The sequence below is a fragment of the Rhinopithecus bieti genome, unplaced genomic scaffold, assembly GCF_001698545.2.
Source record: "Rhinopithecus bieti isolate Rb0 unplaced genomic scaffold, ASM169854v2 scaffold_17655, whole genome shotgun sequence".
Taxonomy (NCBI): Eukaryota; Metazoa; Chordata; class Mammalia; order Primates; family Cercopithecidae; genus Rhinopithecus; species Rhinopithecus bieti.
In genome coordinates, this window is record NW_016809081.1 from 752,491 (window position 1) to 773,699 (window position 21,209).

General features: G+C 43.3%; 2 protein-coding genes across 9 annotated transcripts in view; one reads left to right on the forward strand and one right to left on the reverse strand.

The window, feature by feature from the left end:
• The window catches only part of CTNNA2 (catenin alpha 2), a 1,170,559-nt gene that overhangs the window by 360,509 nt on the left and 788,841 nt on the right, over nucleotides 1–21,209 (reverse strand). The gene's annotated exons all lie outside the window — the stretch shown is intronic.
• Nucleotides 4,342–20,367, forward strand: LRRTM1 (leucine rich repeat transmembrane neuronal 1). Of its 4 annotated transcripts, none has more exons than XR_001888450.1 (3): nucleotides 4,481–4,939; nucleotides 5,212–7,146; nucleotides 19,919–20,367. XR_001888450.1 is itself a non-coding variant. In XM_017888537.1 (2 exons), the coding sequence occupies exon 2, from the start codon at nucleotides 5,271–5,273 to the stop codon at nucleotides 6,837–6,839; it is 1,569 nt and encodes a 522-aa protein (XP_017744026.1). In that variant the 5' UTR covers nucleotides 4,342–4,939; nucleotides 5,212–5,270; the 3' UTR covers nucleotides 6,840–7,218. The 4 variants fall into 4 exon arrangements, 1 of the variants encoding a protein (XP_017744026.1); XR_001888452.1 differs by having other exon boundaries at nucleotides 4,697–4,943; XR_001888451.1 differs by lacking the exon at nucleotides 4,481–4,939 and adding an exon at nucleotides 5,009–5,094.

Genomic DNA, 21,209 nt, shown 5'->3' on the forward strand with positions numbered 1-21,209 from the left:
TGATCTCGGCTCACTGCAACCTCCACCTCCCAGGTTCAAGCGATTCTCCTGCCTCAGCCTTCCGAGTATCTGGGATTACAGGCACCCACCAGCACACCTGGTTAATTTTTGTAGTTTTAGTAGACAGGGGGTTTCGCAGGTTTCACCATGTTGGCCAGGCTGGCCTCAAACTCCTGACCTCAGATGATCTGCCCACCTCAGCCTCCCAAAGTGCTGGGATTACAGGCATGAGCCACCGTTCCTGGGAGAACTTGCATTTCCATTTATTATTATTAATTCATTTATTATTTCTTTTATTATTTATGTTCATCATTTACATCATTTATAGAGCATGGCAGTTAGTTTCTTATTGATATCCATGTTACCACGCTGCTTTAAGAGTTTGATAAAGTTTGATAAGTAGAATGACCTCAATTTCTAATTTGTTTCTCCTAAGTGGATCTCCTGAGAGCAGCCTTGGGGCTCCCAACCTCAGACTCTCCATGCACCTTTTGAGGCATTCTGTAAAATGCCAGCTGTATGGTATGTGCCCTCAGAAACAACAAAGTTAATTCTCTCTTTTTGGAATTGTGACTCCCACTCTCCCCCAATTCTTCTAAAGGTTTCCTTTTAAAGAAAAGCCATGGTTCGCTGCCACTGAAAATTAAAGACAACAGCATAAAGATCAAGGTCCAGGCTGGTGCTAGCGATGACAGAACATTAAAATAATCACTCAAATTTCCTTCCTTGAACATTGACAAAGACTACTAATGGAAAGCCAATCTCCAGAACACAGATTCATTTCAGACTTTCTGCACTTGCATCTCTTTGTTCACAAATTATTTTGACTAAAGTGAATAAATTGGAAGTGTTGAGATAAAACAGGAGAGGTAATGACATACTAAAAAAAAAAAAAAGTATGTGACTCCCCCACTCCACGTCACAACATAGAGTATCATGAAAAACAGGAGGGCTCATTAGGCAAAGGCTAATTTACAAGGTTGAAGAGAGAAGGAATTAATTGACTCTTCCCTTCATCAAGCTATACTTCTGGCCTCTCTAACTACAACAAATTTGCTCCATGAGCTTCTCTATTCTACCTCCACTTAGTTCCAGATTATGTTTGGCCATCAGATTCATAACTCATATACCCCAGATTTCCTCCCCATTTGCTGAATCCATATTTTCAAGATTCTTATCTTTTCTTACCCCAAACTGGAGGTCTGGCCTCAGTACCCAATCACATGTTGGTATGATGGCTTGGGATGGTATTCTCAATGCCCAACTATTAGTACTAGACTTGCAGCTATAGTGGTTCAGTTAGATGAGCGCAGGTTCCTTCCCCTGACAAACATGGAAAATGTCAAGAGTATTTTCAAAGCATATAAAGTATCTCTTATCCAATATACAACATTGAAGAAGAAGTTTGCCAACAGAAATCTATGGTCACCTGGGAGGAAGAGATTGGTCCAGTACACGCAATAGCTACATTTTAACCTGGTGAATCGAATATTTTCAAAACACAGGTAAAGACATCTGAGATAATAAGCAGGAGGAAAGAAAAAACTTTAGGTGAGCTTTTTCTTTCTTTTTCTCCTTTTTTAGTTCATTGGACACTTAGAGGCATGAAATTAAAACTCGTGAAAAACAGTCATATCGACTGGCTGTGGTGACTCAAAAGTTGTCGTTTCTCGACTCAACTTTGCTGAAACACTTGATTCATGTTGTTCTTATTTAACCTAATTTGCATTGATTTAATCAGTGCTGGTATGCTTTAAATACATAATAAATTGGGATTCTGCAACTTAGATGACTTAGAATAGCTAAATTTCAATAAAGCTCATTTCAATCTGTTAATGTATACGGTTCTGCCAAGGGGTTTAAAACTGTAGAAAAGATGCAAACTTGCCACATTAGAGGTGGGAAAGGCTTAAAGATACCATATAGATGAAACGATTTGCAGGATAATAATGTGAAAAGCAATATATATAAAATATATATTTTTACATATAATATATATATATAATTTATTTATTTTAATTACAGCCTAGGAGCATCTTCGAAGTTTTGAGTAGCACACTTAGAAGAAAACTCATATATAAATCAGTGAATTTAATTTTATTCCCTTTCTTTCTTGCCAACACTCAACTCTTCTGCTTCTCTGCACCAGCTCTACAAATCAAATGACATCCAAAGTGGGACCTCTTCTTGCCCATTTGGCAGCCTCTGTCACCACTTTGCCAAGCAGCCAGCATTAGGAGGCATTTTTTTTTTTTTTTTTTTTTTTCCTAGCAGACCTAGGGATTGGGTGGCGTGTACTCACAGTACTCACTGAATGGCTGGCAGCTGTTTAACCCTGCCTGCGCCTGCTCAACACCCCTCCCCCACCTCCCAACTCTTTAGCGTTTATGGCTCCATCAGCTGGCCTGCTGTCAGGAATAATTGTCTTGGCTAGAGGTGAAACCACTTGATGGTGAATTTGTTCGTCTGTCTGCTAAAGTGTTGCGCAGCACCTTGGAGGTGCCAGGATAAAACCTGCAAATGCCTGATCCAGAGTTAGGTAGGCAGCAAGAGTGACAGAGAGGCAATCATCAAGAATGGCAAATTAAGAGAGAGAGAGAGAGAGAGAGATAGAAAGAGAGAGAAAGAAAAAAAGAAAGAAAGAGAGAGAGAACGAACGAACCAACCAAAGAAAGAAAACCATCTGTGCCAGTTGCAAGCTGTATGACCTTGGATAAACCATGATGTCTCTTGGCCTCAGTTTCGTCACGTGCAAAATTAAGGGGGTTGATTTTCTAATGTCTCTTCTAACTCCTAAGACAGCATGTGATGTCTAGGACATTTCAGATTTGTGTTCCTTCCAATTAAATGATACATCTCAGAGATGAATGACCAGGGCAGAGCTCAGATGAATACAAAATGGAATGATTCATGCCCCTGTTCATATGACTTTTCCTGAAAAGTACCACCAGTCTTTGGTGACTTTGATTTCATTGGTTGGTCTCTTCAGCTTAGATGCTAAGGACCAATCCAGTTACTTGTCCATTCTATCTACCCTGGCTCTGGTAATCCACTCTCATTCCTATCAAAGTAAGTGCCACTACACATAATGCCTAGTGATTTTGAGTTCCTTAGAGGCAGTAATGATAGGAATTCAAAGAGCAGAGCTGGAGACTCACATTTGACTCTCCTTACCATCTCCCTGGGCATCTTTGTCAAGAAGGAAGGCTTACCCACACTCACTTCCCGCAGGCTTTCTCAGTCATCTTGGAGGATTTTGTTTAAACAGATGACCAACTGACCCTCCCCAGGGCAGACCCTCTCCAGACCAGTTGGCACAAGGTGTGTGTGTGGGGGGAGCTCATTGTAAGGACTCCTATCTATAAATGATTGTGAATAGAAATAATGAGGCAAAGGCTTCTCGTCATATTTAGAGGAAAAAGTGGCACAATTCAGCGCAGTCTCAAAGCTTAATTAGGGATGTGTGTATGGAGACCGGTAGGCTTCATTATGGCTTAAACTACCACATCCCTACACATTCACACTCTCCTGGAGTGGGGTGCACTGCAGGGCCCAGCAATCACCACGAACAGCACAAGTCAGGGTTACTCCTCCCCATGTCAGACAGCAGAATCGTTCTTTAATCCACCCTGTACCCCATATGTATCTATGGAGCCTACTGAAGCTCCGGAGGGATCTCAGTCAAGTCTCCCTGTACACAGACATACCTTTTTGCCACACCGGATCTCACACCACCGGGACTGGGATGGCTTCCCAAACTAGGTGGGTTTGGAAAGTATTTCCCCCTTCCACCTCAAAAAAGGGCTGGCTGACTGCAGAATTCCAGTACCGGCAAGGCGGGGGTGGGGGTGGAGAGACACAAATCTTAGCACGGCTGCCCCAATCATTGGCTTCCTGTGTCTCTCTCAAGTGGCTTTTTCCTAAAGCAAGGTCCAAATGTTGATTTCTCTGCCAGATTCCTACCCGTAATCTCTTAGCACGTAGACAAGTTTTTTAGAAAGGGGAAAAGAATATATCCCCAAAAGGGAAGGGGGAAGAGGCACAGAATATTTCAGTTTCTTCCACTTGGCAAATTCATCTTGTCGTGGATGATGCTACCCCCTACCTCCACATCCCTCCCCCCTCCTGTTTTTTTTTTTTTTTTTTTTTTTTTTTTTTTTTTTTTTTTTTTTGAAAATATTGGACCAAAAAAGGCTTAAAGTGTTTTCCGTTTCATCAAAGAAATATATTACTTTAGTGGCTCGGTAAATGTTGTTTTATGCCCACCCCTTTTCAATCTGCCCCCATATATGAGGTGCTCGGGGAGACGGGGCAGCAATCGTGAGCAGGCTTACTCCACACCTCAGTGGAGCAGTAGGTCCTTGTGCAACGCTCGCGCCTCCACACTGGCCTGGTGGAGACGACAGGAACCCGGGCGCCGTGCGCCCGCTTCCCGCGCACGCCGCCCGCACCTCCCCGCCGCCCGCCGCCCGCCGCCCGCAAAGCATGAGCGAGCCCGCTCTCTGCAGCTGCCCGGGGTGCGAATGGCAGGCTGTCTCCGCGGAGTAAAAGGTGGCGCCGGTCAGTGGTCCTTTCCAATGACGGACATTAACCAGACTGTCAAATCCTGGGGAGTCGCGAGCCCCGAGTTTGGAGTTTTTTTCCCCCACAACGTCACAGTCCGAACTGCAGAGGGAAAGGAAGGCGGCAGGAAGGCGAAGCCCGGGCTCCAGCACGTAGTTGGGAAACTTGCGGGTCCTAGAAGTCGCCTCCCCGCCTCGCCGGCCGCCCTTGCAGCCCCAAGCCCAGCAGCAAAGTGAGACATTGTGCGCCTGCCAGATCCGCCGGCCGCGGACCGGGGCTGCCTCGGAAACACAGAGGGGTCTTCTCTCGCCCTGCATATAATTAGCCTGCACACAAAAGGAGCAGCTGAATGGAGGTTGTCACTCTCTGGAAAAGGGTGGGTAAGACACTTTTTAATTAAATTCTTTCCCGAAGATTTTTTTTTCCTCCCTTTTCTTTGCTGCAGCATCTAACATGGACCAAATCACCATCTCTTTGATCTTTCCGTGGCTGTGAACTTTCTATGCTGCCCAGCTTTCTGCATGCTTAGAGGTGAACGTGTGGTTTTTGGGGAGGGGGGTCCTTCTTTATTTCTATGTATTTATTTGATTTTTTGCCCTTTTCTCCTCCTCCCCCGCTCCCCCTCCCTCGGAATAAAATATGATGTAGATTTCTGACCGAGCGCTTCCAATGGACATTCTCCAGTCTCTCTGGAAAGATTCTCGCTAATGGATTTCCTGCTGCTCGGTCTCTGTCTATACTGGCTGCTGAGGAGGCCCTCGGGGGTGGTCTTGTGTCTGCTGGGGGCCTGCTTTCAGATGCTGCCCGCCGCCCCCAGCGGGTGCCCGCAGCTGTGCCGGTGCGAGGGACGGCTGCTGTACTGCGAGGCGCTCAACCTCACCGAGGCGCCCCACAACCTGTCCGGCCTGCTGGGCTTGTCCCTGCGCTACAACAGCCTCTCGGAGCTGCGCGCCGGCCAGTTCACGGGGTTAATGCAGCTCACGTGGCTCTATCTGGATCACAATCACATCTGCTCGGTACAGGGGGACGCCTTTCAGAAACTGCGCCGAGTTAAGGAACTCACGCTGAGTTCCAACCAGATCACCCAGCTGCCCAACACCACCTTCCGGCCCATGCCCAACCTGCGCAGCGTGGACCTCTCGTACAACAAGCTGCAGGCGCTCGCGCCCGACCTCTTCCACGGGCTGCGGAAGCTCACCACGCTGCATATGCGGGCCAACGCCATCCAGTTTGTGCCCGTGCGCATCTTCCAGGACTGCCGCAGCCTCAAGTTTCTCGACATCGGATACAATCAGCTCAAGAGTCTGGCGCGCAACTCTTTCGCCGGCTTGTTTAAGCTCACCGAGCTGCACCTCGAGCACAACGACTTGGTCAAGGTGAACTTTGCCCACTTCCCGCGCCTCATCTCCCTGCACTCGCTCTGCCTGCGGAGGAACAAGGTGGCCATTGTGGTCAGCTCGCTGGACTGGGTTTGGAACCTGGAGAAAATGGACTTGTCGGGCAACGAGATCGAGTACATGGAGCCCCATGTGTTCGAGACCGTGCCGCACCTGCAGTCCCTGCAGCTGGACTCCAACCGCCTCAGCTACATCGAGCCCCGGATCCTCAACTCTTGGAAGTCCCTGACAAGCATCACCCTGGCCGGTAACCTGTGGGACTGCGGGCGCAACGTGTGTGCCCTAGCCTCGTGGCTCAGCAACTTCCAGGGGCGCTACGATGGCAACTTGCAGTGCGCCAGCCCGGAGTACGCACAGGGCGAGGACGTCCTGGACGCCGTGTACGCCTTCCACCTGTGCGAGGATGGGGCCGAGCCCACCAGCGGCCACCTGCTCTCGGCCGTCACCAACCGCAGTGATCTGGGGCCCCCTGCCAGCTCGGCCACCACGCTCGCGGACGGCGGGGAGGGGCAGCACGACGGCACATTCGAGCCTGCCACCGTGGCTCTCCCTGGCGGCGAGCACGCCGAGAACGCCGTGCAGATCCACAAGGTAGTCACGGGCACCATGGCCCTCATCTTCTCCTTCCTCATCGTGGTCCTGGTGCTCTACGTGTCCTGGAAGTGTTTCCCAGCCAGCCTCAGGCAGCTCAGACAGTGCTTTGTCACGCAGCGCAGGAAGCAAAAGCAGAAACAGACCATGCATCAGATGGCTGCCATGTCTGCCCAGGAATACTACGTTGATTACAAACCGAACCACATTGAGGGAGCCCTGGTGATCATCAACGAGTATGGCTCGTGTACCTGCCACCAGCAGCCCGCCAGGGAATGCGAGGTGTGATTGTCCCAGTGGCTCTCAACCCATGCGCTACCAAATACGCCTGGGCAGCCGGGATGGGCCGGCGGGCACCAGGCTGGGGTCTCCTTGTCTGTGCTCTGATATGCTCCTTGACTGAAACTTTAAGGGGATCTCTCCCAGAGACTTGACATTTTAGCTTTATTGTGTCTTAAAACAAAACGAATTAAAACACAACAAAAAAAAACCCCACCCCACAACCTTCAGGACAGTCTATCTTAAATTTCATATGAGAACTCCTTCCTCCCTTTGAAGATCTGCCCATATTCAGGAATCTGAGAGTGTAAAAAAGGTACCAATCATTGATTTTTTTTTTTTTTTTTGTAAACTAAAATGTTTAAAATAAAATAGCATTTACAGTTTTTACAGACTGGTGTAACCTAAATGAATTGTTACCTGTGTTACAAGAAAAGCAACAGTTAAAATTTCCTTGGGGGGTGGCGAGGGGAGTTGTCCAGGGGCCAGAAGGAAATTCCAGGAGCAAAGTAGTCAGATTCAATTTGAAATTTTAAAGAAGGGCAAACAAAGCTTATCAGATTAATGACTTATGTTAATTTACTCCACATGAGTAAGGACTGGAAAAAGAAAAACAGCAAGACCCTTTATATTATTGGGGCGAGGACAGTGCAATCTAACCACCTTCAAGCAAGTGAGAGGTGGACTGAGGACTGGGCATCCTTGCTCAGCCTTTAAAGCAGAGAGCATTGCAAATAAATGGCTTTTAAAAGGCAGTGCCAGACAGTTTGTCCTAGGAACACGAAACATTTTTGCACTTAATGTAACCATCTTTCAAATCAACTCAAAATGTAACCATTTTTCAAATCAACTCAAAATCTCATCCCCAAATGCCACCTGTTCTTAATTCTCCTGAGTCTTTGATTCACCAGACTTAGTAGCATTTGTGCCCTTCTTTTACCTCCTGTTAAAGGGAGCCCCTCAGCTCGCTGCTCTGTTTGGTCTGGCTGAGGGGAAGGAGGCAGAATCCTGATATTCAGGACTGAAAGCGGTGCTTCTGGAGCACAGTGCTAAGACTGCAGCAAGCTTAGGTTCCCAGACAGTGACAGCATATTCCTAGTTTCTATGGGGAATGAGGAGAAAAGCCTACCTCAGGATGAATGCCTGCAGGGTAATGACTTGTAGCAAGAGACTTTAGGGGCAGAGGTGACAGAGCAGTGATGGGGTGGGGAGAGTGGGAGGAGATAATCATCTGATCCTGTGTTTGCATATTTCTGAGATGGGAATAATTCGTTAAACAGGACAGAAAAGCTACCTCTTCTCAGATTGCCCTTTTGTGTAACGCTTGCTTTCCCTCTTTCTTTCTTTTTTCTTTTTTCTGTGTTGGGATTGATGATTGCTCCTTCTCACCCCTCATAGGCTTCCAGGTCCATCATTGAGATTTCAGTTTCTATTCAACTAAAGAGTGAGGAAGTGGTGGTAGTGGCAATTGGTGGGTGCAGAGAAGGGAAGGGGAAGGCTGTGTACATTGGACGGAGGGCTTCTTCATCAGATGATAATTTAAGCAAATGTATGATTGAAATAAACTGTGATGGATGACAGATGCTGAACCAGTGTAGCCCACATCCCTAAGTCTTTCTCTTCCCTCTCTGACACTAAAGACTTGCATCTTTCTGTTTTGTTTTCCTTTTTTTTTTTTTTTTTGAGAGAGAGAAGTCCAAATAGCAGGAAGAGGGATGGGGGGATGGGGAACCACACACTGCCATTCCCCAAAATGCAAAATGCAAATGTCTCCAGCTACCAGTCGTAGGAGGCAAAATCAGCTTTTTGAAATGCAGAATGGTATCACCAGAAGGTTTCCTTAAACTAAGGGTTGGTGGTAGGTTTCTCTTCTACCTATGGAGAAACCAGTATGCCTAAAAATATTGTTTCTAAGAGTCTCTTTCAAGGTAAATATTTTGCAAATGTCTTTTAAGATGTTAAGCCCTAGGAGACAGCTTCTTACACACACACACACACACACACACACACGCACACACCCCAACACCCCAGCTCATTTTTCCTGACCAGGAAACTTCATCTTGCTTTATTTATACTTAAAACATGACATTATGACACACATCATGCACATGACACCCATTCAGACTGTTAGTGTTCTAGAAGAGAGGTGCTTTGTTTGATAACTTTGAGGAGGGGGCTTTTGAATTTAAGCATAATCATTTGGGTTTGCCTTTCTAAATAGCATACCACTCCGAGAGCAGGGGTAGTAGGAACAAGATTCTCTCAGGGATGTGCCTTACCTAAAACCCTACTAAAGCAACCTCCTCTAGAAGACGGCATACCTTTTTTAGAAAAACAAAAAAAAATTGTAGCAACTGAAGCAGGGCTCCTTGGATTCCGTGAACTTAACCATCTCATAGGAAGGCTACAGGAATCCAGTGCCCAAAGCTGCTCTGGCTTGGTGCATTAAAGAGCGAGCTGTGTGGGTGTGCTTATAGGGAAAGCTTTCAGAAGCAAAACCTTCCTGGCAAGCATCAGAACCACAAGTCCCCTCCTACCCTCTAGAAATCTGAATATTGGAAACTGTAGTTTATCTCCTATCGCCAAGACATTTTTATCTTTCACTCTTCTTGTTTCAAGGTGGCCATAAGAAAGAGAGAGAATAATCGTGCTTTGTTTTATGCTACTCCACCCACCCTGCCCATGATTAAATATCATATATGTAGAAGATCTTACGTCCATGCACATTTCATGAAGAACCATTGGAAAGAGGAATCTGCAATCTGGGAACTTAAGAGCAAATGATGACCATAGAAAGCTATGTTCTTACTTTGTGTGTGTGTCTGTATGTTCCTGTGTTGTGTGTCTTTGTAGGCAAGCAAATGTTGTCTACACAAACAGGAATTTAGCTCACATCATTTCATGTCCCTGTGACTCTAGCTCTGGAGATTGGTGGGGGGAAGGGGGAAGGGGGAAAGGCAGGAATAAGGGAAGGTGGTAGTTTTAACTAAGGTTTTGTAACACTTGAAATCTATTCTTTCTCAAATTAATTAATCTTTAAGCTTCAAGAAACTTGCTCTGACCCCTCTAAGCAAACTACTAAGCATTTTAAAGAGAATCTAATTTTTAAAGGTGTAGCACCTTTTTTTATTCTTCCCACAGAGGGTGCTAATCTCATTATCCTGTGCTATCTGAAAAGAACTTTAGGCCACAATTCACGTCTCATTCTGGGCATTGTGATGGATTGACCCTCCATTTGCAGTACCTTCTCAGCTGATTAAAGTTCAGCAGTGGTATTGAGGTTTTTCGAATATTTATATAGAAAAAAAGTCTTTTCACATGACAAATGATGCTCTCACACCAGTTTTAGCCCTAGTAGATTTTTAGGCTGGACCAGAGGCAGCAGATTAAATGAGACCTGTCCTTTGCTGCACTCAGAAAAAAAAGGCAGTCGCTATGCTCAGATCGTAGTCTTGATATTAATAGTTGAGACCACCTACCCACAATGCAGCCCATACTCCCAAGACTACAAAGTTGCCATCACAAAGAAAAGGTTATTCCAGTAAAAGGAAATAATTTTCTAAACAATTTAAAAATATTCTTCTGAACTTATCAAAGTATAAGAGTGCCCTGCCTTTTCTCTCTGCTTTCAAGAAGGCAGACATTTGGTATGATTTAACATCAACAACACATTTACGAGTGTGTGTAAGTAATCAGAGGGGCAAATGCCACTTGTTATTCCTCCCAAGTTTTCCAAGCAAGTACACACAGATCTCTGTAGGATTAGGGGCCACTTGTGTTTCTGGCTTACTTTAGTAGACTTGTCAGCAAGTTTGATGCATAGTCTATCTGACATGGCCCAGTAGAAGAGGGCATTGATGGATCACATGAGACGGTAAAAGAAATATCATCACATACCCCTCTCACAGAGAAAATTATCAAAGAAGCAGGAATTATATCTGTTTTGGAGAAATTATATCATAATGTTTCAGGGTAGTCAAACATCAATCATCTCCTCTAGACGAGTGGTGATGTTAGTTGATTTGGATCTGCCATTGACAGAATGTCAAATAAAAAGGAATTAGCTAGAATATGACCATTAAATAGGCTTCTGAAATATATACACACACTCCTACCTCTCAGTCTATCTCTGTATATATAACAGCACACACACAAACATGCACACACACATATGTGTGTGTATATACATATGTATGTATAAAACCACATATAACCACACACACATACATATATAACCATACACACACACACACACGTGCGTGCGCACGTGCAGGCAGGTGACCACATTATGTAACTACCTTCTAGCACTAATTACCCTAATACTTTCTTCTTCATAATCAAACTTTTATTCAATACTTTCTTCTTCATAATCAAACTTTTATTCAGGAAAGGATCTGATAAAATAAGTGACAGTTTAGATATAAAGGACTGATATGGCTGATGGTATTTTCAGGCATTAATGAGTAGGTAGATGCTTTGCAGGCTGGAGAACTTCTGGGCTCCTTATGCCACAGCAGAGTGTAACCTGCTGTCTAGTGGGAAGAGCCAGCAAATGGGAATATATTTTTTGAGAGTATTTTCCACCTCAGGGTTAAGAAATATATTTTTCCACTAAAGAATGCTCTACTCTGATTTTTATTTTCTTTTCTGGGATTCAGGAGGCAAAATTCTTACTTCTGATTGGGCACCATCTCCTGGCCTTGCTCAACTGGACACAATTTCTGAAGACTTTCGCTTTTTTACTCAAAGTGAAGGGACTGGCTATTGCATTCTTACAGTTTAGACAAAGATATAAATGAGATGGAGAAATACAATTTACTGAGTGGTCACTACTACGGTGCCTTTATCTAGATCACAATAAGTGAGGGAGGTGCCAGCAACCTTATCTTCACATGAATAACTTGAGGCTTACAGAGGTCAGGTATATTGTGCAAAGTCACCCAGCTAGTGATTGGAAGCACCGTGATGTGCTGATTGACTTGGTGGCCTTTTCACTACACCCTGTTTCTTTATTCCTTGAATGGTTGCCCCTCCACCCCTGCATGTAACAAAGAGCCTAGAACTAGACTGGGAACAGGACACATGCTCAACATATTCTTGTTGAATGCCATGGTCACAATGCTCAAATCCAGGAATTCTGACCATGACTTGTTTGCTCTGGTCACTGGTAATAGGGCAATGCAGGACTCTGCCAATAGAGGAGACTTCTCCAGGGTTCCAGAAGAAATGGCCAGTACATTCAGTCCAACCCCTTAAAATAGAATTTTAGATTCAGAGAGAGTAAAGTATAGACATCCATATGTTATTGTCAGGGATTTATCTGCATTTCTTCCTTCGTGATTAAATGGATCATGTGTCTATGGTAATGGTTCTCAACCAGGGGCAAATTTGCCACCCAGTGGACATTTACTTGTTTGTGTCTGGAGACATTTTACATTTTTATGCATGGGTGAAGTGGTGCTACTGGTATCCAGTGGGCAGAAGTACGGATACTGTGAAACATCCTACAAGCGAAGGACATCCCCTACGTCAAATAATTATTTGACCTAAAATGTCAAGAGTGCTGAAGCTAACATTGCTGCTTCACGATGGAAAGTAATGGTGCTGTGCTTCAGTTTTGCATGGAGTGGTCTTACTTCTGAGTTAGCTTTAGATTTACCTAGACTTATTCCCTTTAAGTCTTTCTCTTGCCAGGTAACTGGAAATCTAAATTAATAGCCGTTAGGTTCGTTGATAATCAGCAAAAGGGCCTATAGTTAACACATGCTTCTCAAAGAACATATGGCAAAACTTAAATTAACTAGGACAAAACTAGTCAGAACCCTCAATTGACCCACTTTTTCTTTAGCAATACCTCATTTAGGAAACAGGAAAAAAAAAATCAAGTTAACAGTGGAGATTTAATTAACAAGAAGGAAAATGAGAAACTTGATATTCCTTCCAGGAGGGGTTCTGCAGTCTGAACAAATCCAATCCACCAGCCTGTGCCTTCTTCTTCCCCAACCAAAACTGTAATGTATGTGAGGTGGTGATGAACCTCTATTTTAAAAATCAGTGTACTAAAATATAAATGCTTGAGGGGATAGATAGCTCATTTTCCATGATGTAATTATTACACATTGCATGCCTCTATCAAAATATCTCATGTACCCCATAAATTTATGCATCTACTATGTACTCACAATAATTTTTTAAAAAACTAAAAAAAAAAAAAAAAAAAAGCTAGAAAAAAGTCAGTGTGCTCAGTGTAGTGAGTAGGGTGGACATATTTAGGGAAATGATCTCAGTCCTTAGAAACAGGATGGTCTAGAGATACAAGAATTGCAAACTGAAATCCATCTGGGGACACACAGGCAACACAGATGAGTGAGGTTCATGGGTAAATGAAATTATAAGGAACTGGAGAATTCACTTAAAAGAATATAATTCACATTTGACTGGTTCTGGTTAATCAGAACATTGCTACAGGGCAGGTCAAGTAACTGCTCTGGAAGAAATAGGGTCTAGAAGTCAGGAATCATCATCTTTAGACATAGTACTGTTATTTATATGACTGGGATCATCTGTTAATCACCTTACTGCAATTGGTCTCTGTCTCTACTTTAGATGGATTCATCTAGGTATTCCCTAAGAAACTTTCCAGTTTGGGGCTTCTATTTTACCATTTGTTTCCCCACAATAAAACTTGAAACAAAAGTAGTTTTCAAGACAGTGTCACTTAACCAGAAAATTAAAATTCCCCTGAATTCCTTTTCCCCCAGACATTCTGATTCATCAGGCTTGCCTGAATATGAATGAGCAGATATAGGTTAAAAAAAATTCAGTGAGAGTCAGGGGCTTCAGAGAGGTAGGTGGACATGCTGGAAAACAGATGAGAAGATGAGAAAGCTCAGGCATGTGTGGGTGGGAAAACTGGGTTTTTAGAATGTGCAGGAAGAGATGAAAGGGAATCCTAAAGAGGAGACACACACTCACCCGCACATGAGACCTGAGACACAGGGATGTGCCGTGAAGTAGCCCCTTAACCACAAAAAAAATAAATTAATTAATTAAAAAAAAATTGTTCAGGACTCTAAACATGACATACTACATTGTAAATGGCCACAATGGATATTAGGAGTTGAGAGACCTTTCTAGTAAAATGGGTTGTGGGATGGGAGGGAAAGAGAGAGAAAGAGAGATTGAGAAGAAGAAAAGGCAAGGTGGGGGAAGGAGATGAGAGAAGAGAACAAAACAAAACAGAAAGAAAAAAGAAAAAGAGAGGAAGAGGAGAGAGTTTCAAGATCTGTGTTTTATGCTACTCAAGTCATCATAAGTAGCTGTGATTACACTGATTCCTCAATCCTTTTCAATCATTTCTTTATTCTGGTCTACCAGGTTAGCTATTTGTCTGTTCTCAATGTAATGTCACAAAGTTATTTTCCCTTGTGTTATGAGAAGAAGGAATTCATTCTCTAGCTGCATCTTATTTCTCTATTGCTCAGCTAGTAGAGTGCTTGTCAACCCTGGCTGCACACTGGAACCAGTTGGAGCCTCAATAAATACTGACTCCTGGGCCCCACCCTCAAGAGATTGTGAGTTAACTGGTCTGGGGTGTGGCCTTGGTGAAGAGAATTATTATTATTATTATTACTTTTAAGCTTCCCAGGTGATTCCAAAGTTCAGCCAAGGCTGAGAAGCACTGAGCTAGCGGGTCGCCTACCCACAGCATGGACAACTCAACAATCTACAAGATCCAAAAGTCTGACTGCAGCTCTTTAAAAATACATGGCGGGCTGGTGCCTAGGCTCCATGGGGTCAGGTTACAAGGGCTACATGGCAGGGAGAAGGGAGTCACCTTCCCACATCCCTGCCATTGACTCCATCTGGTGGCACTGATAGAAGAAAGACGTGCAAGCATCGGTGTACTTAGAATTAGTCTCTGAGCACTCTATAGTTTACAAAGTGCTGTTTATAATTATTCTTATATTTGTTTTTATTCTCCCAATAATTTCAGAAGGCAGACAAAAACTTGTCCAATTTTTAAGACAAGAAGACTCAATCTGAAAAGGTTCAGTAGCTTGCCCAAGGTCATTGTTACTGCTGGGCTGGCACTGAGAAATGCCTCCTCTAAACTCTGGGTCTTTCCTCCTCTACCACCTTCCTTTCCTTCTCTAATTGGTTGTGTCATTATAAGGTAAAGCTAGTCCTGCTCAAAATATACAAATCAATAACTCCTTTAGGAGGATTCCTGGAAAACTCATTGCACACAGGCTCCTACACCTCCTCCAACTGGAGTCTTGCAGTTACAAAGTTTGACATCATAGTTTCACCACTGCCCTTCTGTGTCTCCACCCCATTCCCAAGCCTGACACTCTTTTCTTTGTCATAGGAGAATCCATGACACCCAGGAGACAGCCAAATAGGCATCAATTCTTTCCAAATACCCCTAACACCAAAACATTCCCTTCCCACTCAGTCTACTGCATCCATAGATTTGCCACCAGCTCTTCCAAGAATGTAAACACTAAATCCTAGTAGGACACTGATCGGTGCAGTGGTGATAATTCTACTCCGGGGATTTTTGCAATGTAAACAAGGATTTTTAGGGAAAATAACCAAAGGGAATCACTCTAATGCTGGAATTTCATTTCAATTTTACTTAAACAGACGGTGGCATACATTTGGCCAGGACATCCGACCTTGTTCCCCTTAAATGAAACAACACAAGTGAATGCCCACTTATAAGAGCAGATTCATCAACAGTTTATGGGGTTTAAAGTAAGACCGGGATAAAGATTGGATCTTCTGTCATATTTTACCTCCTTAAACCAAAGTCCTCTTTAAAAATCACATATTTTTAGATGTTCACCCTCAGCATATTTATCCTCAGTGAAGAACTCAATATTGCAAACTATGTGTAGCAGGGATCTCCATCTCAGAGATATTGTAGGAAGCCTTCAGTAAAAGTGAGATGGCTCAGCAGTGCACAGAGCTGGATTAGTCTGCCACAGAAAGGTCTGGAAAGCCAAGTTACACACAATTAATGGAACAATGCAACAATCTGTCTTCAGCTGGCCAAAGCAATTCTGTCATTTGTCCCTCAGCTGCAGAACAACCACTCACTCTATTATTTTGCCTCACTGTCTCTGCTCCATAGTGATTTCATTTATAGTGAAATCTATATTTCCCTGCAACTGAGACTGTGTTTCTTTATTTTAAAAAATTTTATTCTAAAATAATGGGACTTCTCAGAATGCAGCAGCACTGCTTTGCTGTCCAGGTCATTTTTTAATCTGAGTGTTTCATATTGATCCTTTTGCATATTATTTCAAAATCATAAAGGTACATAAAAAAAGAGCAAACATGCTGTAGGAAAGAAAAGGAGAAGCTACATTATAACTGAAATGCCACTAAAGATAACATATCACTCAGATGCCTTTAACTTCTGATTATATTGCTCAACTCATTCAATCAAAGTAGCACAACATTTCTTGTTCAGAGCTTAAGTCAACATTTGTGGAGTGAACAATAGAACCATTTAACTTGTAAATGATTGCTGCTGTGAAGGTGAGGCATTCTCAAGAGGACTGTGTTGGCATAGGCCTATCAGACTCACCATGAGAGTATGCAGAAGAGGCCTCCACTTCTTCCTGATCCATTTATGAAATGTGACCCCCACCTATAGGAGTGTTAATCATATATTTTACTTACTAGGTGCCTGGCAACCTGCTACATCCTCAAGATTTTCTCATTTAAGCCCTGCAAAAAGGTTTCATCCCTCCTTGCTCAGAGTAGTATTAGCATGCTCCCTTTACAAACAGGTAAACTGAGGTCTGGCAGGGGGTCAACAACTTGCCCAAGGTCACTTACCATGGTAGGATGATGTGTCAAGGGAGACACATTCCTTGGGTTCAAATTGTGGCTGAGTGACTTTGGCAAGGCACTTAACCTTTCTGATCCTCAGTTCCTTCATCCATAAAATGAACATAGGGTTGTTATAAGAATCAAGCCCATTGTTATTGAGACTGAAAGGAGTTATTCCTTATAAAGTGCTTAGAATGGTGTCTGGCATATGGCAAGTACTAGATAAGTGTTTTCTAAATAAAATATAAATAGAACAAGGTCACATAGCCAGTAAAGGGTTGAATCCGGGTGTAACCAGGATTGTCATCCTGCAAAGCTAGGCTATCACCATTTTCTTCTGTGATAGGACAAGACTCAAAAACCTGAATTCCTGAAGGCTCTGGGTCTAAAAGAGGGATATGGAGGCAGTGAAGTCTGGAGTTGCAAAGACTACACATGGTTTCCTTCCCAGCTTTCTAACTGGCCAGACCTCAGCCCATATACCACTCACTGACTTTGTTCTGGTTCTTTAGTGGCTTGGCTTTACCACTGTGGTCTGGCAGCCCTGGTGAACCTAATCCTGAAACACACGTGGCCATGTGCACACACATTCGTGCACACATATCTTCCAGTTTTCATAGGAGCTGAAGGCTAGCGGCCAGCTACGTGGGCCTTCTGGTGATGTGGCAAAACTCATTCCCCCATCTGAGCTGTTTGCTATCTGTAATCAATTCCTGGAGGTGAAAAGCTGCTACCCGGCTTGCAATTGTTATCCAACTCCCAAACTCTTATTTAATATTGGCAATATTAAATCATACTGGCCCCTGGGACACTAAGCATACATCTTCAGCTGAAACAGATTTGCTGGCGTTTATTTAAAGAAGCTTTTTATTTGTGTACTCACAGCCATAGTTGGATGCTGCTCAAGTAAATTTAACAAATGATGAAGTACCCATCTGAGGTTGACCCTTTCTCCTGGCAGAGGAGGTCCTGTATCAAGAGGCAAACTCCATGTCCCAGCTTTGACATTAATTTGCTCCTGGCCCTTGAGCAAGTCAGTTCCACTTGTCCAGAACTTTCTTTCTTGTGTCTATAGTGGTGAATTCTGGCTTTCCTTCTGGTTCTCCAATTTATTAGGCAGGGTATGAAGTTAAGGAGGAGAAAATAAAAGTAAGAGTAACTTTCCATACATTCTCCTTTGCTATCACTTATCAACAGGCAGAGCAATGAACTTCCCCAAAGGGAAAGACTCCAATGTCTTCAGAGATCTACCACATCCCATAAGGAAAAGCTATGTTTGGTCAGACGGAACATTCTCTTTTGCAACTAAGGAATTGAGATACCAAAAGTTGAATGTGTTTCAAGCCACACCTTGTTCTTTGGGATTCACTCACAGAATAATTAAAGCACGCTCTATCTGAGCTTTGGCCAGAAATATTGGGAATACTTTGGCGGTAGTGAAACCTCAATACTTGAATCTATACTACCAGGGGATGTTAGAGCTGTTGGGAAATTGAGGACGCCTTCAATTTAGTGTTTTATGTCTTTGCTGGCTTGTTTTATTGTTTGTTTTCTACCCTCCCTTCATTTTTTCTTTCCCTCCCTCCATCCTTCCTTCCTTCTTTTCTTTTTACTGAATTTATAGTTATGAGCTACACCAGTCATTCACAACAAGAGCAAAATGGCACTGAGGGAGCAAACACTGTTTCTTATGTGAGTGAAATAAATTTTACTAATTTTTGGCATAAAGCATAGATATACATATAGTACATAAACAGATATACAACATATCTATGGTATTAAGATTTCAGGGAGGGGGAGTAATTAGGAAAAAGAAATGCCTAAATAGTATGTTCTAGGCGGGGGTGAGGAAAGAAAAAAAAATGACTGGGAAACACTGAGCTAGATAATGATTACAATGGGAGAGAAAAAAACAGCAAAAAGTGAAAGCATCACGGGAACCCCAAAAGCATCACGGGAACCTCACCAGCCTCACCATGGTGAGGTTCCCGTGATGCTTTTACTTTTGCTGTCTTTTCTCCCACATGGTAATCACTGGGGAAGAAATGAGAAGGTCAAGGAAGTTTGGGTACTTCAGTATTCAAAACCAGGACTGAGACTATTTGGACAGGTTCATATGAGGGACTTTGTCTTATCAGCTCCTTCTGCACTCAACACATCCCAGAGTTGTCTTTATTTGGAGGATTCATGATGTACTAAAAAACTATCTGGTGGGGAATTAATCAGACAGAGCTTCTGCCATTTGCTGGCTTAGATAAATCAGCACTTTTCTGGACCGCAATTCCCTTGTCTATAAAATTCAGAAAACAATCCCTGCTCAGCCTGCTTCACAAGGATCTGGTAAAGATCAAATGAGATCATGTGAGTGACAGAACTTCAAAAGCTGTGAGGTCCTACGCAAAGATTTAAGGCAGTGGGAGGAGAGTGGTGAGAACCCGAACTGTGTGGTTGGCCCCTCACACAGAATGACTTTTGAGGGCCACATCCTTAAACTCTTCTCCACAGGGATTTAAATTCCTGCTCTTGGTCACTGCTCTGAATTAAGTCCTTCATGACTCTGTCATCCGTAGCAGGGAGCAGGGAGATAAGTACACCATTGGCTTCTTATTAGGAAGAAGGCCCTCCTGTCAGTTGACTTTTTTCCCTACTATATAACACATTCTGACCCAAGTGGGGGCCTTAGGCAGTCACTAGTGTGACTCTGTGAACCTGTGTGTCCACATCTGCAAAATGGTCATATCAGTGGCTGCCTTGCTGGTTTTTAGGAAGATTATCAGAGAGCATGTGTGCGTTGAGTCGGCCAAATTGCTGGCCAGTAGTACATTCTCAATCAGAATTAGTCCCACCCCTGCCCCATCACCACAGTAGAGTGACATGTTATGTTTACAAAAATAGCCTCAGGGGAAATGTGGATGGCATTGGGAGCAATTCGTTCCCAGAAGCAGAAGCTAAGAAGAGGATTTAAGAAGTTTATTGAATGAGAACACTAAATTAGTAATATAAAAATTATCTCTAAAGAGGCGAGAACTGGAGTAGAGATTAGTAGGGCACATAATATTGCAGAATAATTAGTAAACAGGATGAAGAATAGCACCCTCTCTGTTAGTCAATGGCAGCTGGAATGTTAAGAGGGAAGTTACAAAGATCCCTTACACCACTACAGATGCTCTGACACTTGCCTCAGGTAACTGCCTTTTATTTATTTATTTATTTATTTATTTTAATATAATGGTTCTTCCCAGTTCTGTCAACAGATTCAGTTCCCAGTCCTCCTTCTCTGAGCAGACCTCTCATCCACAGCATATACCTGCTAGATCTTCTAAAAGCTAACATGGAGACTTCTGGAAGAAGGTGGGAGAGAAGTCCATCTCGGCTTAATTAACCATGTATCGCGTCATATTACTCCCATCTTAAAAGTGCACCCGTTGTTTTTCTGAGCCCTCACACAAAGGCTACTACTGTGGTCTCATATCTGTCAGCCCTTAAGAAACACCGTTCTTGGACCTCACAGCCAAGCAGCCCTGAACTGCAGCAAAATCCAGCAACACATTCAGCAGCAAGCAGCCTGCTGAGCTCCACTGGTTTATCCAGGGCTACCAACCCCAAAGAACTGGGATGAAAGCAGATGTGAGAGAGGAAAAAGATCTGTTTTTGTTTTATTTTCTACCAGGCCCAGCTCTTTGTTGGGGGGGAAAAAAAGAAGAAAAATCGAGCTCCAAGCTGGTGCCCTGCCAAGCTTCCTCCCCTCCCTTCCTAGTCCAAGCACTCCACCGTCTGTGCAGACTGCATAACAGCAATTTCTGGAAACAGGCTGAAGAATCTGGGCCAGTCCAGAGGCAGTGGATTCCTGGTTTTTGTGTGGTGGGGTTTTAGGAATTTTATTTTTCACCTTAATTCTTTCAACAACTGCCAGCTGTTTGAAGCACATCCGTTATCAACAGCTTCTGTTTGTAAAATGTGACTGAAGGTATCCTCTCCAGAGGAATTCCTGAATCTTCTCTGTAGTTCAATGCTTTCACTGACAGTTTGGCTCAAAAAGTATGAGTGTGGTAAATATTAAAGAATGTTAATACAAATGTGATGAAACACCTAGGGATCTTTTTTTTTTCTTCCTCCAAATTCTGCTTTGCTCACTACTAAAGTTAATCTTGACAGAAAATTTACTTCTCTGATCCACATCATTTCCCAAAGCAATTTTCCAACAGCAAACATAAAGTTCTGGTGATCGCTTGGAGGTTTTCAATCCCGGTGTTAAGGAGGCCATGAGGTTTCTACTGTTTGCCTCACTTTCAGGTAAATGGCCCTCACTTGAAATGCTATCACCAGAGGACCCTGGGCAGCAACTAAGGACAAAGGCCCAAAAATGAGTTTTGAGCTGTCAGCAAAAATAGGTTTGGTAGCAGGAAGATGATCTGAGTATCAAGATCAAATCTTAAAAAGGCAATTAAGTCATTAACTAAGGAAGTAATTGCCTAAGTCCACATATCTCTACTTGCAAATAAGAGGAAGCACTAAGTAAATGCAGTGCCTTTA

Coding starts and splice junctions, on each gene's coding strand:
- LRRTM1 (XM_017888537.1), top strand. CDS start 5,271: ATGGATTTCCTGCTGCTCGGTCTCTGTCTATACTGGCTGCTGAGGAGG.